The sequence below is a fragment of the Sapajus apella genome, unplaced genomic scaffold, assembly GCF_009761245.1.
Source record: "Sapajus apella isolate SASKATOON/1434 unplaced genomic scaffold, GSC_monkey_1.0 scaffold41, whole genome shotgun sequence".
NCBI classification, from domain to species: Eukaryota; Metazoa; Chordata; class Mammalia; order Primates; family Cebidae; genus Sapajus; species Sapajus apella.
The window spans coordinates 11,607,460-11,629,116 of NW_022436981.1; the positions used below are offsets into that span (position 1 = coordinate 11,607,460).

Genomic DNA, 21,657 nt, shown 5'->3' on the forward strand with positions numbered 1-21,657 from the left:
CCCCCCAACTGACCCCAGTGTGTAGTGCTCCCCTCCCTGTGTCCATGTGTTCTCATTGTTCAACACCCGCCTTTGAGTGAGAACATGCCGTGTTTGACTTTCTGCTCTTATGTCAGTTTGCTGAGAATGATGGTTTCCAGGTTCATCCACGTCCCTACAAAGGACACGAACTCATCGTTTTTGATGGCTGCATAATATTTCATGGTGTATATGTGCCACATTTTCCCTGTCCAGTCTATCATCGATGGGCATTTGGGTTGGTTCCAGGTCTTTGCTATTGTAAACAGTGCCACAATGAACATTCATGTGCATGTGTCCTTATAGTAGAACGATTTATAATCCTTTGGATATATACCCAGTAATGGGATTGCTGGGTCAAATGGAATTTCTATTTCTAGGTCCTCAAGGAATCGCCACAATGTCTTCCACAATGGCTGAACCAGCTTACACTCCCACCCACAGTGTAAAAGTGTTCCTATTTCTCCACATCCTCTCCAGCATTAGTTGTCTCTAGATTTTTAATGATCGCCATTCGAACTGGTGTGAGATGGTATCTCAATGTAGTTTTGATTTGCATTTCTCTAATGACCAGTGATGTTGAGCATTTTTTCATATGTTTGTTGGCCTCATATATGTCTTCTTTTGTAAAGTGTCTGTTTATATCCTTCACCCACTTTTGAATGGGCTTGTTTGTTTTTTTCTTGTAAATCTGTTTAAGTTCTTTGTAGATTCTGGATATCAGCCGTTTGTCAGATGGGTAGATTGCAAAAATTTTTTCCCAATCTGTTGGTTGCCGATCCACTCTAGTGACTGTTTCTTTTGCTGGGCAGAAGCTGTGGAGTTTGATTAGGTCCCATTTGTCTATTTTGGCTTTTGTTGCCAATGCTTTTGGTGTTTTGGTCATGAAGTCCTTGCCTATGCCTATGTCCTGAATGGTTTTGCCTAGATTTTCTTCTAGGGTTTTTATGGTGTTAGGTTTTATGTTTAAGTCTTTAATCCATCTGGAGTTAATTTTCGTGTAAGGTGATAGGAAAGAATCCAGTTTCTGCTTTCTGCAGATGGCTAGCCAGTTTTCCCAACATCGTTTATTAAACAGGGGATCCTTTCCCCATTGTTTGTCTTTGTCAGGTTTGTCAAAGATCGGATGGTTGTAGATATGTTGTGTTGCCTCCGAGGCCTCTGTTCTGTTGCATTGGTCTATATCTCTGTTTTGGTACCAGTACCATGCTGTTTTGATTACTGTAGGCTTGTAGTATTGTTTGAAGTCCGGTAGTGTGATGCCTCCTGCTTTGTTCTTTTTGCTTAGAATTGACTTGGCTATGCAGGCTCTCTTTTGGTTCCATATGAAGTTTAAGGTGTTTTTTCCAGTTCTGTGAAGAAGGTCATTGGTTGCTTGATGGGGATAGCGTTGAATCTGTAAATTACTTTGGGCAGTATGGCCATTTTCACGATATTGATTCTTCCTAACCATGAACCTCGAATGTTTTTCCATCTGTTTGTGTCCTCTCTTATTTCATTGAGCAGTGGCTTGTAGTTCTCCTTGAAGAGGTCCTTTATGTTCCTTGTTAGTTGTATACCTAGGTATTTTATTCTCTTTGTAGCAATTGTGAATGGCAGTTTATTCTTGATTTGGCTCTCTTTAAGTCTGTTACTGGTGTATAGGAATGCCTGTGATTTTTGCACATTGATTTTGTATCCTGAGACTTTGCTAAAGTTGCTTATCAGTTTCAGGAGATTTGGGGCTGAGACAATGGGGTCTTCTAGATATACAATCATGTCGTCTGCAAATAGAGACAATTTGACTTCCTCCTTTCCTATTGGAATACCCTTTATTTCTTTTTCTTGCCTGATTGCTCTGGCTAGAACTTCCAGTACTATATTGAATGGGAGTGGTGCGAGAGGGCATCCTTGTCTAGTGCCAGATTTCAAAGGGAATGCTTCCAGTTTTTGCCCGTTCAGTATGATATTGGCTGTTGGTTTGTCGTAAATAGCTTTTATTATTTTCAGATACGTTCCATCAATTCCTAGTTTATTGAGGGTTTTTAGCATAAAGGGCTGTTGAATTTTGTCAAAGGCCTTCTCTGCGTCAATTGAGATAATCATGTGGTTTTTGTCTTTGGTTCTGTTTATGTGGTGAATTACGTTTATAGACTTGCATATGTTGAGCCAGACTTGCATCCCCGGGATGAATCCTACTTGATCATGGTGGATAAGCTTTTTGATGTGCTGTTGCAATCGGCTTGCCAGTATTTTATTGAAGATTTTTGCATCTATGTTCATCATGGATATTGCCCTGAAGTTTTCTTTTCTTGTTGAGTCTCTGCCGGGTTTTAGTATCAGGATGATGTTGGTCTCATAAAATGATTTGGGAAGGATTCCCTCTTTTTGGATTATTTGGAATAGTTTCAGAAGGAATGGTACCAGCTCCTTTTTGTATGTCTGGTAGAATTCGGCTGTGAACCCATCTGGACCTGGGCTTTTTTTGGTTGGTAGGCTGTGAATTGCTGCCTCAACTTCAGACCTTGTTATTGGTCTATTCAGGGTTTTGACTTCTTCCTGGTTTAGGCTTGGGAGGAGGCAAGTGTCCAGGAATTTATCCATTTCTTCCAGGTTTACTAGTTTATGTGCATAGAGTTGTTTGTAATAATCTCTGATGATGGTTTGAATTTCTGTGGAATCTGTGGTGATATCCCCTTTATCATTTTTTATTGTATCTATTTGGTTATTCTCTCTTTTCTTTTTTATTAATCTGGCTAGTTGTCTGTCTATTTTGTTGATCTTGTCAAAAAACCGGCTCCAGGATTTATTGATTTTTTGAAGGGTTTTTTGTGTCTCTATCTCCTTCAGTTCTGCTCTGATCTAGTTATTTCTTGTCTTCTGCTAGGTTTTGAATTTTTTTGATCTTGCTCCTCTAGCTCTTTCAATTTTGATGTTAGGGCGTCAATTTTAGATCTCCCCTTTCTTCTCATGTGGGTACTTTTTGCTATATATTTTCCTCTGGAGACTGCTTTAAATGTGTCCCAGAGATTCTGGTATGTTGTGTCTTTGTTCTCATTGGTTTCGAAGAACATCTTTATTTCTGCCTTCATTTCATTGTTTATCCAGTCAACATTCAAGAGCCAGTTGTTCAGTTTCCATGAAGCTGTGTGGTTTTGGGTTAGTTTCTGCATTCTGAGTTCTAAGTCAATTGCACTGTGGTCTGAGAGACTGTTTGTTATGATTTCCATTCTTTTGCATTTGCTGAGGAGTGATTTGCTTCCAATTATGTGGTCAATTTTAGAGTAGGTGTGATGTAGTGCTGAGAAGAATGTATATTCTGTGGATTTAGGGTGGAGAGTTCTGTAAATGTCTATTAGGTGTGTTTGTTCCAGGTCTGAGTTCAAGTCCTGGATATCCTTGTTAATTTTCTTTCTGGTTGATCTGTCTAATATTGACAATGGGGTGTTAAAGTCTCTCACTATTATTGTGTGGGAGTCTAAGTGTCTTTGTAAGTCGTTAAGGCCTGGCTTAATGTATCTGGGTGCTCCTGTATTGGGTGCATATATACTTAGGATCGTTAGCTCTTCTTGTTGCATTGATCCTTTGACCATTATGTCATGTCCTTCTTTGTCTCTTTTGATCTTTGTTGCTTTAAAGTCTATTTTATCAGAGATGAGAAGTGCAACTCCTGCTTTTTTTTTGCTCTCCATTTGCTTGGTAAATCTTTCTCCATCCCTTTATTTTGAGCCTTTCTGTGTCCTTGCATGTGAGATGGGTTTCCTGGATACAGCACACTGATGGGTTTTGGCTTTTTATCCAATTTGCCAGTCTGTGTCTTTTGATTGGGGCATTTAGTCCATTTACATTTAGGGTTAATATGGTTATGTGTGAATTTGATACTGCCATTTTGATGCTAGCTGGCTGTTTTGCCCATTAGTTGATATAGATTCTTGATTGTGTCGATGTTCTTTACCATTTGGTATGTTTTTGGAGTGGCTGGTACTGGTTTCTCCTTTTTATGTGTAGAACCTCTTTCAGGAGCTCTTGTAAAGCAGGCCTGGTGGTGATGATATCTCTGAGTACTTGTTTGTTCGCAAAGGATTTTATTTTTGCTTCACTTATGAAGCTTAGTTTGGCTGGGTATGAGATTCTGGGTTGAAAGTTCTTTTCTTTAAGGATGTTGAATATTGGCCCCCACTCTCCTCTGGCTTGTAGGGTTTCTGCTGAGAGATCTGCTGTGAGTCTGATGGGCTTCCATTTGTGGGTAACCCGACCTTTCTCTCTGGCTGCCCTTAGTATTTTCTCCTTCATTTCAACCCTGGTGAATCTGATGATTATGTTCCTTGGGGTTGCTCTTCTTGACGAATATCTTTGTGGTGTTCTCTGTATTTCCTGGACTTGAATATTGGCCTTCCTTGCTAGGTTGGGGAAATTTTCCTGGATAATATCCTGAAGAGTATTTTCCAGCTTGGATTCATTCTCTCCGTCAGATTCAGGTACACCTATCAAACGTAGATTAGGTCTTTTCACATAGTCCCACATTTCTTGGACACTTTGTTCATTCCTTTTTACCCTTTTTTCTCTATTCTTGCCTTCTCATATTATTTCATTGAGTTGATCTTCGACCTCTGATATCCTTTCTTCTGCTTGGTCAATTCGCCTGTTGAAACTTGTGCATGCTTCACAAAGTTCTCGTGTTGTGTTTTTCAGCTCCATCAATTCACTTATATTCCTCTCTATGTTGTCCATTCTTGTTAGCATTTCGTCAAATCTTTTTTCACGGTTCTTAGTTTCTTTCCATTGGGTTAGAACCTGTTCTTTTAGCTCATAGAAGTTTCTTATTACCCACCTTCTGAAGTCTGATTCTTTCATTTCATCACACTTGTTCTCCATCCAACCTTGTTCCCTTACTGGAGAGGAGTTGTGATCCCTTGTAGGAGGAGTGGTGCTCTGGTTTTAGGTGTTTTCATCCTTTTTTGTGCTGGTTTCTTCCCATCTTTGTGGATTTATCCACCTGTTGTTTTTGTAGTTGCTGACTTTCAGATTGGGTCTCTGAGTGAACTTCCGGTTTGTTGATGATGAAGTTATTTCTGTTTCTTAGTTTTCCTTCTAACAGTCTAGCCCCTCTGCTGTAGGACTGCTGAGGTCCACTCAGGCCCTGCTTGCCTGGGGATCACCTGCAGCAGCTGCAGAACAGTAAGGGTTGCTACCAGTTTCTTCTTCTGCTATCTTTGTCCCAGAAGGATACCCACCAAATGTCAGTCTGTTCTCTCCTTTATGAGGTGACTCTTTGGATATACGGGGCTCAGGGAGCTGCTTGAGGAGACAGTCTGTCCTTTATTGGAGCTCAAGTGCTGAGCTATGAGCTCTGTTGTTCATTCAGAGTTGCTGGGCAGGTACGTTTAGGTCTGCTGCAGCAGAACTCATAAACTCCCTTTTTTTTTTTTCTCCAGGTGCTCTGTCCCAGGTAGTTAGGGCTTTATTTTTGAGTTTCCGTTGTGCTGCTGCCTTTTTTCATTTTTTTTTTTCCAGGGCTGCCCTGCCCAGTGAGGAGGCAGCCAAGTCACTGCCTGCAGAGGCTTTGCTGAGATGCTGTGGGCTCCGCCCAGCTGCTGTTTGATCTTCCCTGCAGTCCTGTTTATATGGGTGTAGTTAGAACTGCCTCGGCAATGGTGGCCCGCCTCTGTAATGACGGACTCTCTCTGTAGTGGCAGGTTGCCTTGGCAATGGTGGGCTGCCTCAGTGATGGCTGACTGCCTCCGTAGTGGTGGAGTACCTCAGTAATGGTGGACACCCCTCCCCCACAGAGCTGGACCATCCTGGGTTCAGCTGTCCTTGCTGTGAAACTCTCAATCCAGAGCGTTTCCAGTTACTTTTTTTTTTTTTTGGGGGGGGGGGGGGGGGGACCAGCCGAGCCTGATCACCTGACTCCCTGACTCAGAGTCTTTTTTTTTTTCTTTTTTTTTTTTTAGTTGAACAGTTGACTCTCTCCCAGGTGTTCCAGTCGCCTGTTGAGAAGGTGCCAGTATCTGCGATTTCCCGTGCAGCGACTCACTGCGCCGGCTGAAACACTGGCGCTGAGATTCCTGGCATGTTTTTATGCCCAGGAATCTCCTGGCCTGGCTCCCTATTTCAGTCTCCTTTTAAATCAGATGAATGAGCGGTCTGCCTTCCGGGGGCTCCAATCGCCAGCTAAGAGGGCACCCGGACCAGTGTATTTTGTATGGAGAATCACTGCGCTAGAGCACTGGCAAAGCAGCTGCGTGGGCCAGAACAGCCATGCAGGTCAAAACAGCCACTCTGGCGACCCATGGGGCTCCTCTGCCTGGGAATCTCCTGGTCTTGAGCTGGGTCCGTTTCGCAGCCAAGTTGCCTCTGCACCACGCAGGATGCTATTTCCAAGGCCCGCAGGGTGAGAGCAGGCTGGCGCCAGCCCCCTCATCAACTCCAAACGTGATCTGGGCCTCCTCTAGATTCTAAGCCTGCAGATGTACATTATTGTATTATTCTGAGCTGTAGACACCTTGTTTAACCCCCTTCCCTGTGCTGGACATTCCCAGGAGTCTTAGACTTTCTCAAACAAAAGAATTATATGTTTATGTAAACATATAAACTCCATCTTCCCCCATCCCAATTTTAGGACCCCCTAAACCTCCCCCATCACAGAAAATGAGGTTGATAACTGATCACACCTCACTAATTTTATACTGTAAAAATGTTTTTGAATGTGCATGGCCTAATTTTTACAATCATTTCACTTTCTATTTAATATCAATGGACTAAGCTTCAAAAAATAATTGTAAATTATTATATTCAATATTATACAGTGATACAGCTTTACATTTACATATAACTATACCCATGTGATAAAGACATACATTTTTTGTTTGAGAAAACATATTTTTATATATAAAATTATCACATATGTAAATATTTCTCTGTACAATACATAAATTTATATATATGATTTATGTAAATGTATATTTAATATTTGATCTATAAAAGATAACATATAAATATTATATATCTGTGTGTGTGTATATATATATATATACACACACACATATATATAAAAGCCAACTGCCCAAAAGACCAGAGGAAACTTTTAAAGTAGAGTTATTTTTTTTTAACTTGAGCCAGACAAATCCTTGGGCAAGAATTTCTTCATCACCCATCATCTCTGTGGCTGAAGGAATATTTATTCTCCTCTTTCATGCCCCCTTCCCCTCACCATCCTCACCCTGACCTCACAGAATTTTTTTTAATGAACTGTATTTCAGCACTAAGATTCATAATTGTATGATTCTGCCTAAGTGCCCTTCAAGGCTCAAGCCAAGGGCTGTTTTATTTTCAGATCAGCCTTCTCACCTTTTCATCTGCCCCTAGTACCCTCTGACACTGATGCCTCGCACTGCAGCACTCTTGTTTATTCCCTAGTCTCTCTGCGAACTTCTTCGTGCCATCCTGGGGGAGGTGTTACCTTCACAATCCTAAAATACCTGCAGGTCTGCATGATGGCAGTGAAGAGGACAGCCTTCCATGCTTATGCAAATTACATAGGATATTTGATGCTAGCAACTGTGTTTAGTTAGGGGTTTCAGTGCAAGAAAATGAGGGGAAAAGCAGTGGAACCTATCAATCAATGTTGGGGTCTACATGTTTTTGTCAAAAAATTCTAAGGCACTGACCTCGCCCCAGCAGATTTTTTGATATCCATGATTACTAACCATCATTTTATTCATTTTCATTGTTCTTTATCTTTTAACACGACTGTTTGTTTTTTTACCTGTGCTTCTGTCACATTTTTCAGCTTATTTATTTGTATTTAAAAATATTTTAGATACATGACCCAGAGAAAGAATGAATTTTTAATATTCATTGATACTTCTTATGCAACTCTCCCTATCTCTTTGTCCCCAGCTTTGCCTAGCATTTACTATGCTAGGTTTCTTGTTTCTATTTCTCATGCACATTTATAGTATACTATACATTTTAGCATCTATAAAATTACATATATCTGCTTCTGCATTTTTTGAAACATTACTCATATGATAACATTGTAGTTATCCTTCCATAGTTTGATTATTTTTATAATATTAGTTTCTGAGATACAGATATGCTAATACATATAATTTTAGGTAATTCATTTCTTTGTACTATTTCACTGAATGAATATATTATATTTATCTTTTCTCCTGTTGATAGGCATTTAGATTTTTTCTTATTTTCCTACTTCTCATGCAAAGCATCAATGAAATATTCTTGTACATGATTTATTGGGCCAAGTGCAGGAGTTTGGCCAGTTTGGAGGAACTGCCAAACACTTACAAAACTATCAGATCTTGTGAGAACTCACTATCACGAGAACAGCATGGTTGAAACTGCTCCCATGATCCAGTCACCTCCCACCAGGTCCCTCCTCCATGTGGGGATTATACAATTCAGAAATGAGATTTAGGTGGGGACACAGCAAAACCATATCAGATGGTGTATCCATATACACCTTTTCTGGAATATTGACAAATTGCTCTCCAAAGTAGATTTACCAATTTATTCTCCCTTTAGCAATATGGGACATTACCTGTTGTATCACATTATCATCGGCATTTGGTATTGCCAATTTGGTGGGTAGGAAATCATATTTCATTATGATTTTGATTTGCATTTTCCTGATTACTAGTAAGATTGAATATATTTCTCCTTTTTTGGCCATTTATAGTTCTGTGAATTTCCTTATCATGTAATTTGCTAATTATTTTATTATTTAAAACATTGAATTATAGAGCACTTGCTATACTTTTAACTTGTAAATCCTTTCTTGATTTTTTTTACTGGAAATAACTTTTCCCCAGGTATACAATACTATAGTATTATACATACATATACATATATATATATATATATATATATATATGTAGGAAAGCAGTTAACTCACGTGTAATGTTTTGTATTTGTCTATCTCTTTTTCTCATAAGGTTATAAGTGAGAACAGAAATAGAATTTTTCATTTTTTTTTCTTCAGTTCCTGGCAAATCCACCAAAGTTGCTTGAATTAATTTGAGAGTGCCAGTTAATTTAATGTAGAAGCTATTGTTAAGTTTGAGTTTCTTACTTAAGGCTTTCGATTTAAAGGCATTTCTGTCAGCCCTAAGTCATGTAATATATACATATTAATATGTACTAATATACATATTAAATGTGACACAGTTTTTGTAGCCAAGTCAGATTAGCCTCTTTTATTAATGTTTGAAACAGAACTTCCCACAATTTCCAGGCAAAGACTTTCTCTTAGAACACTGCTAAGGTCGAGATAGATTAATATATTCAGATGGGGTTGAAATAACAGATGCATTGCTATTTCCAGTCCAGAGTTGTTGGGGAAGCAGGGAGGAAGGAGGGCATAATTTGTACAGTGCTTTGTCATCTTTGCAGCTCATCAATATCAGCAGCTGACACAGGCGAGTGTTTGTCAATGAGTTCTATTGGCTGACACTGACCTTGTTGTTCCAACCACTGCTTTCTTGACATCTGCTACTTTGACATGTGGCACCGGATTCCATGTGCAGCTGGTACCTTGGATTTGAATGTTCTGTGAGTTCTATGACATTAATAGTACAATTCCTTGATATTATCACCATGTTATACATTTAGCATAAAGGATAGCTGTGTACTGTCTTTGTGTTTCTTATTTCATATCGCACTAGTTATGTTTTAGATGTCATGGCTGTTTATAATGGTATCAGACAGCAGATGTTAAATTAGCTATGGACTAATTAGCATGCTCAACTTTAGAATTGCTTCAGGAAAAGTTGATTTTACTATAACTTTATATAATGGGAAATAATTTAAATTATGGGTAGGAATGAGCATCACGAATTTGAAAAATTGCTTTGCATTTAAGCTGCAACTTTTTAAGACTAAATTTCAGATATATATTTTTTAATTAAAAAATTTTAGGTAGAAAAAACTTGGGAATGTAAAAATGTATAGTGATTTTAATGATTTTGATCTTGAAATAGATTTCAACACGTAATTCTAATTTCTTCACGTAGTCTCAGTTATGCTTTGTGACTATGAAATACAGAAGCCACAGTTCTACTTTTTCCTCTTTGTCATTCCTTAAACTTTTCTGTTCCCCAATCACCCCTCCTTTCCCTCTTAGCCCTGCATCCCAGTATTTGTACACTCTTAAGTTAAAGCTTAGGATTCCACACATGAGGGTTCATTACTTATTTTTTCCAATAGTGTCCCTAAAAGTAGGAATTATCCACAGTAGTAATTGAAGATAACAATTTTGTTTATGGTGCCGAACATGATCACATTTACTGCTGGGTGTGTCAGGCCTATGATGATGGAATAATAAATGGGTACTGAACGTTCCTGCAGCTTTTATTTGCCAGGCATTGCTCTTGCAATCAGGGTCACATTACCTAGATGTAAGTGAAATAAGACAAGGAGAGTGCACTTATTTAATCCACCATGAATGCATTCCAGAGTGACTTAATTGCTTTTCTATACCTCAAGCAGGTCGTTATGTGTACATATGCAATAGTTGGGAACCTTTTTAATTTGGGTTAACAAGGAGAGAAAAGTACTTGCTGCAAATTCAGGAATTATTTTTTTTCCTTTTGAATTCCTCAAATAGGGAAGATTAGTATATTTTCATTGCATTTTTTTTTTAGCTTGTTGCCTCAGGGTAGCACAGCTTTAACTGTTCCCAATACATCCCTGTTATTGTAAAAGCATTTTTATCTAAGCGTCATGGGAGCAAATGAATGGTGGATGAAAGCTTCAAAAATTCTGCCATTGTGAATTTCTGCAAAATCTTCTTCACTTCATTTACTTTCTGTCTAAAAGTTATATATGTCAAGACTTGGAGGTTTTTTTTTTAAGATGATTCCAGGAATTACTCCAGAAATGTGTTCAGATGTTATAGCAAAACTCCGCTTCTTGAAGACCCTTCTTGAAGCATGGATAGACCAGATTTGAAATCTGCTGTGTTCATCCTGCAGATAGTTTTTCACTAGGAATTGCATCCATGAGAGACTTTTCATCTTTAGTAAGTTATGGGCTTCAACTGAGAGTTCCTTAAATGGATAACTGAGGCACAAGGCCCGGCTAAGTGACAGTTACATCTTCATCCTCCTCCTTTCTCCTGATGCCAGCCCCACCATTTCTAACTGGCGGCAGTTCCAAGTGGCACCTCTGAGAGGCACTGAGAAACACCGTGTGACAATTGTTAAGATCACGGTGCTATGGAGTCAAAAAGACCTGTGTCTGAGTGCCAAAGCTATCACTTGCTGCGTGACCTTGGGGAGGTTATGGAACCATTTTTCAGTATCAGAATTCCCACTTATTAAATAGGGATGATGATCATACCTCTTTCAAAAAGCTTTTGTGAGGACTCCATGAGAAAGTAGTTAGTAAATATCTGGCAGACAGTAAAGCTTGTGTTTGTCATGATACCATGATTGTCTTCATCATCTCTGGTCATGTCAAAATTCTGTGGTGGATATTTGAACAGATCAGGTTTCTCATTTGTAGCTAGGATACAAGTAAACAAAAGGAGCGGTGAGATTAAAGGGTGGAAGCCCAGCAGAGTGAGTCTTAACAGTTTTACAAGTCCAGCTGCAGTGTCCTGAGAAGAGCCTTCAACTTGCCAAGCACAGATCCATTCCTTTGAAAAGGTCATTGTGTAAAGAGCTGCCTACCAATGGCTGACTCACACAAGCATCTATTCACACCTGTTTTCCTACATGAATAGTTCTAGAGTTCCCAGAATTCTAGCCTCATCTCAAGGCCTTCATTTATTTATTTTTTCCCAGAGCAGTCTCATCAGGCTGTGAAGCTCCAGCTTGCTTTATGTTGATGACTGCTGAGTCTACATCTGCTGCTCTCACATCTTCTGAATTCTGAAGAAGAAATTTCTTAGGCTGCATTCTAGGCCCCTTGTATTCTCTCCTGGACCTGCTGTGACAGCCTGAACTTCCACTGCTCAGATTTATGTGTCTTATGTCCTGGAATAACTGAACTATTGGTTATTTTCTATGAATACTCCATATTTTTCGGCCTTCATCCTCCTCACGTTTACCACCTCTCCATGTGTGTTCATTGGTTCTTCTTCTACACTTACGCTTTGGCTAGGTGACATGATTCAATCTCAAGGTTGTACGTGCTGTTTATATCTTTATATGTACATCTCTATATTTAAATTCTAGGCTGATATATCTAACTCCATCCTCAGCATCTTCACTTGAATGTCTAAAAGATGTCTCCAACCTAAGGTATCCACAACTGAACTGTTGTTCTTTCTCTTCTTATCCCACCTCTTTATGTGTGTATGTTTAATTTTTAGTATTATGTTGTGCTTTTCTTGACTCAACTCTGGAATCAGCCATTTCTGCAAGGAGACCTCATTCATTTTAGGGGAATATGGCATAAAGAAACCAAGATTTGGTTTTTATTGCTAGTGGGGAGTGAGATCATGTTACCACTTTGCTATGAATATTTCAATAGCTTCCCATCACACTCAGAACAAAAGCCAGAGTCCATTACAGTGGCTGACAAGGCCCTAGCAATATGACCCCTTCTTAAGAACCTTGCCACATCCCCTGTGGCTCTTTCTAGTGTCATTTTCTCCAGCCACACCTGCCTGTCTTCTTCAGGGACGTCACCCTCCCACCTTTGGGTCTTGACTTTTGCTGTTCTCTCTTCTTAGAGTATTTTCATCTACATATTTGCATAGTTTATTTCTTTACTTCTTTCAATCTTCTTCTCAAAAGTCACCTCCAAGGAAACTTTCTCTGTCCAACCTATTTAAATCTATTGTGCTCTCACCTCCATCTTCTGTTACTCCCCGTTAGTTTTTTCTTAGCACGACCACAATACTCTAAGACATTGTGAAGCTTCTTTTATTTATCATCTATCTCCTGCTTCTAAGATAGAGGTTACATGAGGGCAGGGACTTTTGTGTGTTTAGCTCACTGTTGTATACCCAGGATCTAGGATAACACCTGGCACCTAGCCAGTGCTCAGTCAAGATTTTTTGAACAAACGATGAGTAAATGAACATGGTAAGTATATAGAAGCAGGGAATGGTTTCTGGAGGTCTATTCTAATATGACATCAAAGCCAAAATGACATCCTGTTGCTGTGCCTCTTCTGTGACTGTGAGGGTAGAGGGCAAGGAGGTGTTACAAAATCTGCCTTAGGTATGGAAACTGCTGAAGAGGTGAAAGTTTCACATTTATAGCAGATAGCCTTGGGGTTCAGATTGTTTGTCTTTATCTCTTAATGAGTCCATTCTGATGATTCAATGACTTAATTGAAGTGGATGGTCTCATAGAGGGAAAGTGTTTCCAGAAAAAGAAATGTTATTTGATAAAAAGAAAAAAAAAAAAAAAAAAAGAAATGTAAGAAAAACCACGGAAATCAAGGATAAAAAATAGTGGCAAAGAGGAATGAATTTAACAGAGGGACCAGGAAATTTCCGATAATTCAGGACACCTTTGAAAGCTTGGTGAGTCCTCACGCACACACCTTCTCCTTCCCCTGGGGGCCACTGCCCTCAGATGTGTGAAGGGCGGTGAGAAGGAAGAGGATTCAGGCTCTGGACCCGCACTATTTGTGAGAACATTACTTCGTCTAAATAAAATAAAGGAGATTTGGCTTGGATGATGCTGCCATTTACTGAACTGATTAACACAAATTTTAAAAACCACAAGATACTTTAAGATGCTTATGGGAAAGATACTTTTTTTTTTTTTTTTTTTTTTTTGTCTCCTCCACTGTTTGAGATTCTTGCTCTTTGCCAGAAGGTCCATCTGCCAGGCAGGAACCAAGCTTTCTGCAGAGCCTAAAGCTCTACCTGGGGAATGTGTCCAGAGGGAGAACACCTGGGCAGACTGAACCTACTCATGATTTAACGCAACTTACTTAGCTGAGCAGCCTCCTTCTGGAGTCTTCAGAAAGGGCCACGGTATCATTTTCAATGTAGTTCTTGTTCCCAAAAGGAAATTTGCATATTCTCATGCTTATGTGTTTTGCAAACTTCACACATTTAGTTTATGCAAGGTGGTTTCAGAATTGAAGTAAAATAATTTGTTTTTTTCTGAAGAATAACCCAAGGAAAAGAGAGAAACTTCTGCTTAGGTCTCTGAGGCATCAAACTTCCTGAATATGTCAAAAGTCAGATGCTTGGCATTCAGGGAAGGAAGAAGTGAGTCTGACCTAAGCAGGAGCACTAGTGGATAAGGCAAGGGATAAAAATATAGTAATTCGTGAAATTATTGATTTATTTTATCCTTCTTTGCTTTCCCTGGGGTTCTGTAGTAGGTGAGACAATCTTGATGCCAGAGTTGAAAGAGGTCAAAGAGCGTGGCCAGCCACAAAGACTTTGTCATTATTTAACCATAGAAGATAAATGTCCCTCATCCCCACATCTCTCTAGCCCATTCTTTTAATTACAGTGGTGTCAAAGAACATTCCAAAGCACATCTGTCTCTCAGATGCTAGAGCAGACCGGCTTCTCAACTTTGGTGGCCATTGTTTATCAGTTCCTATGAAGCTCAAAAAGCTTAAGTCATAAAAACAGCTACTATGCTTGACTAGCTTATTATACCTATTACAGTGATATCATAATTGGTAAGCAAATGTCAGTGGTTGTGCCAGGTAATCCATTAGGGCATGGAGAAAAACTATTAATCTGTGTTTTTATTTTTGCCTTTTAGATTTCTATTTAGGTGTATGTTTTATGTTACATATTTGTCCAGGAGTATGTGTGCATGATAATGAATAAATTAGTAGACATTTCTATAGTAGTAGTATGTGCTCAAATTATTTTATTGATAAGCCCATACTCCAGAAACCTTGGAGGCCACCTTTCACCCCCCAAATTCAACATTTTTTGAGGCTTATAGCAAAGAATTTTTACTGTTTCTAGTGGAACCTGAAAAAAAGGGGTGAATAAAATATTTAGACTTAAAATTCTGGTGGATTTTTAAATACTTTTTTTCCATAACAAAGTACATTAGCCTCTTTCTTTTCAAAGAAACCTGTTTTATTTTTGGTGTGGGTTTTAGTTAAATTAATAAATTGATTCAGGATTTAGAAGACCTATACAAATTTGCAGACATTCTCTGCATATGTAGCCATGCTGGGTTACATAACATTAATCACTAAAAAGGAAAAGTCCCTTTACGGTAATAACATTTCAACAAGACTAAAATACCTGTTTTCAGGATATCAATTCCATTGGGAATTACCTTAGTTAAGTTTGAATATTGGGCCACCTGATATTTTATGCTACCAGATTAGTTTTATATCCCAAGGCCACAGGATAATTTTACTCCCAGATTCAAAGCTGTACTTTTTCTTTTCAAGGAGTGCATAATGTGGCCGAATACACATTTCGGTTTTGAGCAGTGACAGGTTGGCTGAAACACTTGGGTTTCAGGACTGTTCTGTATCCAATGGATGGCTCATATGACATAGCTCTAACTCTGAGACTATTCCTCTTACAGAATGCTTATACCTGACCCTTTGAGCCTTTCAGAGACAAGAATCAGAATCCATCTCAAAAATAAAACAAATCAAAATCCCATAATGCCAAATATACTTGAAGAATTTGCTTAAGCCTGAGTTGAGCCCAAATATTGAGTCTATTTTTTAAACTAAAATTTGTATTGAACTTACTTCAGAATGTTTCTAAAGTACAGCCTGAGCTGCTGCCAATCTTGAATATTTTCAAAAGTATGGTACTATAACAAAATTAGACCATCAATAAATGCTCTGAATGAAACTGGACTTGACTTAGCTCCTCTGTTTTAAGTCCCTGAATGGAGCCTCCTCACAGCACTAGGGTCCTCGTCGTCAGCATACACCACAGCCAATTTGTCCATTAATCTTTTCTGAGAGTACCTCTCCCCCAGCCACTGCTCCTAGGTTCTATTTTCATGATCCCTCTAAACCCTAGGCCTCCACTTATAGAGCTCTTTTAATTATACTCAAACCTGTTGTTTGAGAACGTGTAAATTTTCAGCCCTTTTAAACATTCTTATTTACTGTCTCACCTTTTCGTACTGACCTGATTTTATAATAATCCTTTTAAATAATCTTGTTTCTAATTTGGAAGTGCCATTCTTAGTGAGATTAAAATGAGTTGCAGATTGATCTGTTTTTATTGATTGATTTTGTTTCTTTTGATCAGTTTTGTTCAATTTCTTATATTTAAAATTTCTTATGTTGTTGGATATTAACAGAAGGAACATAAGCAGCAGTTCTTAAACTGCCTCTCAACCATCAGAGGGAATCTGTTGCTGTGAGATTTAGGCTTTCCTCTCAACTTTTCCATGGGTGATAATGTCCCCACCATGACTCTTATAACAGTAATGTTCAGACAGCTGTATAGAGTACATCAGCTATCTTATCAGGATGTCTTGAGATGTAAAAGTTATGCATATTAATTAGGCGAAAGGTATCTACTCTGTTAGAGTCTAATAAACTTAGAAATTACTTATTTTTTCCCAGGAAGATACTCCTACCTCCATAACTAGTTAGCAAGTTTGACAGACATTCTAGGCTTTCCATTTTAACATATTTTCACATTCTGTCTAGAACAACTTCCTTTGGCCATTCAGAAATTAATCCTATGGACTTCAATACAGTCATTTTGATTCTATTTCAGCACATATTGGTGTAAGAACCAGCCTTCATATTTTAATGAGCACTGGCTGTGTACAGGACTTTCTGTGTTAAGTATTGTATCTATGTGTGTGACAGAGAAAGAGAGAGGGACACACACACACAGAGTACAGTGGATTTTGACATGTATAACTTTAACATTTATAAGCAATCCTATAGTTCCAAGCCATGGACTCATGTAGTGATTTGTAATTTTGCTTAGCATGAATTGGAATCCCATTTACTTGAGATGAATGTAGAGGACAAAGTAACATCGCTAATGAGTAAGTCAGCTGTATAGACCAAAATGTATAATTGTTATAATCATTTTTTTGTGTTTTTGTGGGAGAAATATTGTAGAGCAGTGTTTCTCAAACTTAATAATGTTGACCCTTGGGGCAAATATATCTTTGTTGCCAGGAACTGTGCTGTGAATTGTAGGCTATTTAGAAACATCACTTGCCTCTACCCACTAGCGGCCAGGAGCACCAGGAGCACACCTTTCCCACTTTGTGTGACAACCAAAAATGTCTCCAGACATTGCCAAATGTACCCTAGGTGTGGGGGGGTGGGGGAGATCACCCAGAATTGAGAACCACTTCTGTAGAGGAAACCCTTGGTTGTGAAAGTTGAGCCATCATAAAAGAAATTGTACCCATATTTCCTACCGTGTGTTGTTATACATTGAGATCTTATTTCTGAGAGTACATTCTATTCATAAAATTACAAAATTGATTTAAAATTTCCTAAGCCACTTAATTAAATATGGAAAACGAAATACTATGAAATCTATATTTCTTTTAAGGGAGACATCTGATAGCTGAGGCCTCTTAAATTCTTATCCAATGAAGTTTGAACTGAATAACATCTTTTCCTATTGAATATCAGCATATCCAATATAGGTATTTCACTTAATATTGTCTGAGAGAAATTATTTAGCAACTGAATATGGGATGAAATGGTGAGTGAAAAATTATATTTAAGGAACATAGCCAGGAAATTTGAATTAGCTTTGCCCATAAGATAGAAGGAAAGGTAGGTTTTCAAGATCACATGGGAGAAAAATCACTGAGTTCCTACAATGATCATTATTACTGCCAAGTAAATCTAGCCATCCCCCAACTGCAGTGAAAAGCAAGCAGTGACTTGATCCTCAGTGTCTGGGAACAGCTCCCCGAGTTCAGCCACAGCTCCTAGGATCTATTGTCGTGATCCTTGTAAATCCTATAGAGCTCTTTTAATTATACTCAGACTTGTTGTTTGAGAACGTGTAAACTTTCAGCCCTTTTAAACATTCTTATTTACTGTCTCACCTTTTTGTATTTAACTAATTTTATAATTTCTACTATTCATTCTCTGGTTTTCAGAGCCATTTCTCTACTGAACAAGATTGTCTCTGTGTGTTTCTGAATACCAATTCATGAAGATAGCTTTCAGGAGGGAAATTGCAGCTAAGTGATGCATTGATAATTTGTCAACCTGGTTACTTTTTACAGCATGACTTGACTAGGATCTGGAATTAAATACCCAAGAGAGAGGATTAAAAATAGGATGGGTTTCAATATCAGAAAGTGAATGCTTGAAGTGTCTTTCCTGTCCGTTTCATTCAATTTATCACACACACTGGCACTACAATTTCTGCAAATGGGTAGTGTTTCCTCTAGGGCTTCCAGATTTAAATGGAACCAAAAGGGCTGAGTTCTTCTGGCTGGATCATTCTATATATTTGTGAATTGGAATTTCAATGCAAATCATAATTATTGGCCTAGGAATAGCATATACTGTATCCCTCAAATGAAAGAACTAGAAAGTTTTGCCCCTTTTATATATCTTAGTACAAGATATATAAATCATTTCATAAGGGTCCCATGTTTGACAGGCTATTAACATCTTATTTGATCTTACTGTTTTATTCATAGGCAGGCAAGCAGTACCATAAAAGTCAGGTGAGTTTTGCAGAACATATTTCTGTATTGATAATATTTTCCCAATAAAATATATTTAAATATAGATATATTAGACCTACAATATAGCAAAAGTATCACTAGTGTTAATTAATATGTAAATGGTGGTATAAGGGTATTATTATGATGATATTAATAGCATTGTAATAGAATTCATAATATAATAATATTTAAATGGTTTTAATATTAAAATGGTTTATTTCAGTTAAAATGGTTTTAAATTTTCTCATCAATTGCAAGACTTTGAGTTTCTGAGAGGACTGATAAGAATTATAGTCCCATTGACTCCATCATTTTAGTGTGTGGTTTGAGTGGTTTGAGTGCAGGGAGGATGGGTTATAGTTATTGAATCTTCTTTTTTCTTTTGAGACAGAGTCTTTGCCCTTGTAGCCCAGGCTGGAGTGGTGCAGTGACATGATCTTGGCTCACTGCAACCCCTGCCTTCCGGGTTCAAGCAATTCTCCTGCCTGAGCCCCCCGAATAGCAGGGATTACAAGCATGCGCAACCATGCCTGGCTAATTTTTGTATTTTTAGCAAACGGGGTTTCACCATGTTGGCCAGGCTGGTCTCAAACTCTGTATCTTAGGTGATCTACCTGCTTTGGTGTCCCAAAGTGCTGGGATTACAGGCACGAGCCACTGCGCCCAGCCCAAGTTATTGAATCTTAAAGCTGCAAAGAGCTCTCAGATCATCTGGTCCAGCGTCTTTCAAATTTGTGAACCACAAATACAGTGTGTGTGTGTGTGTTCATATATATCTGAAACAGAATCTCTGAAGGAGTGCTTATTCATATTTTTTCTATTAAATTTGATTTTGTTCTATTCTATTCATCATTTTTCTAATTCATTTTTTGAAATGCCAAACAGGACTCACTAATAGTCATGACTTGTGGTTGGAGAAACACGGATCTAGGCTAGCAGCTGTGTTTTACAGATGGGAAATCTGGAGTCTGGCAACACAAGTGTTGCCTAAGGTCAAAAAGCTCATTAGCTGCTAAAAGCAGGGGACTTTTTAAAACACATGTGGAATTTCAAATTTAAGTCATTTAGCATTTGGTGCTTACCAAATGATTTATGGCTAGTCCAGAAAGCACTTTCAAATTGCGCTATTGGAAATCAGGAAGCAACCGGCACCCATTACTACTGCGCATGCGCACAGGCGTGCTTATTCCCTCTGCTACTGGGCCCTGTGACACAATAGGCTAAAGGCTGAATTGGAATATAGGTACACCTATTTCTTTGCACAATTTCTTTCTGCTTTTGTCATTCAAGGGCAGAGCTGAAGAGCTGTGACAAAGATAATATGTGCAGCTTTAAGATTCAGTAACTCGGGCTGAGCATGGTAGGTGGCTCATGCCTGTAATTCCAGGGCTTTGGGACGCCGAGGCAGGCAGATCACCTAAGGTCTGGAGTTTGAGACCAGCCTGGCCAACATGGTGAAACCCCGTCTCTGCTGAAATATTTACTTTCTGGCCTTTTACATAAAAAATTTGCCAACTTCTGGGAATTATCTGATAATGAATGTAAAGCACAATTTGCAGCACATGATAAATATCCAAAGAAGAGTAGCTATTTTTATTTTAAAGTGGTAATGGCAATTAAGAGGATAAGAATTATTTTGATTATGCTGGTGATGAGAGAAATAATGAATTGTGATGGTGTTAATGGTAATGATAATGACAATATTAACAACAACAACAATAATAATTTATTTGGCTATCAGCTTTGACTTCTTTTATCTCATTTTAGAAGCCACTCCTGATATTTCCTAGGCTTTTTCTTTTCCCTGGTATCAAAATTCATTTTCAGGGAAGAATCTGAAACTTGCTGTAAGATTTAGAAAAAAAGAAGCTCTAGATGTTGAGGCTGAATTGGCAGGTATGAGACGTATTTTGAGAGAAAACTCAGGTCTTCTCCTTGTCTGTTTATGCATAAAGCAGCCTCAGTCTCCATAATGGTATTTTATTCTGGACAGCTCCTTTGCAAATACTTGTGGAGTATTCATAAGGGATTTCTGTTTCTTCCTGAGATCATACCATCAGCACTGTCAGAAGGTTTTACTCGTGTGGGGCTTGATGGTGAGTCCTGGTGGTTTTCCTGGATCCCACAAATGTCCTGGGAAAATGTATTTGTCTTGTTTCTGACTCTCTCTTTGTAATTTACAAAGCTAAAAAGAAGAAAGACATTCTTGTTTTGTACCTTTAATTTCTGAGCTACACTAAGGTTTCCTAAATTTTGGAGAATTTGCTATGTCTATGGCTTAAAAAATATAACTCTCATTGTGCCTACCCACAGACCCCAAACGTGTCTTAAAGTGAATTAGACTCACTCAGAAACTTAGCATCTGTTTCTTCTCTCAGTTTTAAATCCACAAATAGGATCTGTTTCTCTCTTTAAAGTGGTTTCCCTAGCAACTAAACCACCCTTATATGATCAGAGCAGTTTGTCACTTTTGAAGTTTGACTTTCTGACAAGGCCTTCTGGCTCAGGGAGATGAAGAAAACAACCTCCCAACACAAACATTTCAAAAACACTCAAGTGATGAAATACAAATGAACTACATTGGGTGACTTTTCTGTAGATTGTGTGTCAGCCATCATCACCACCACGCTCCATAGCCAACCAGCAAAGATAGCCATCTCTTGAAGTAGCTATCTTCGTAGCAGAGAACAGATGGGAGTGATTCTTAAAGGGGCTAAATTACCATAGAGATATATTTTGGGAAGCAGTGGGCAGACAGAGATATAGAAGACTTGCAGCAGGCAGCCGCACAAAGCGAACTCACCTTGTGATTACTTCATCTTGCTTATCTCGAAGCTAAAGTAAACGTATTGGTCACAACTCAGATACATCATGGGGAAGACAGACTTTGCCCCCTCTACTCAGAAAGAGTCAGGACAAAGTGAGAGGAAGGTGGGTCTCAGCTAATCCTCAGACTGACATTTTATTTGTGTTCACTATCTTTAAAATAATAATAACTATTGTTTATCTTTGGTGCTTTTTTCCCCCTGTTGCTGTCCTGTTTACTGATGAT

The 21,657-nt window shown here is 38.5% G+C and overlaps 1 protein-coding gene across 8 annotated transcripts in view; it reads left to right on the top strand.

Moving 5' to 3' along the window:
- The window catches only part of MLIP (muscular LMNA interacting protein), a 271,628-nt gene that overhangs the window by 70,944 nt on the left and 179,027 nt on the right, over positions 1 to 21,657 (top strand). The window contains exon 1 of one of the 8 annotated variants that reach the window (XM_032299722.1): positions 9,006 to 9,570. The exons of 6 other annotated variants lie outside the window; for them this stretch is intronic. In XM_032299722.1, the coding sequence (XP_032155613.1) occupies positions 9,538 to 9,570 (33 nt within the window). In that variant the 5' untranslated portion in view covers positions 9,006 to 9,537. Of the gene's footprint in view, positions 1 to 9,005; positions 9,571 to 20,065; positions 21,537 to 21,657 lie in introns of those variants that run through there. One more of the 8 variants, XM_032299719.1, reaches the window with a different exon arrangement.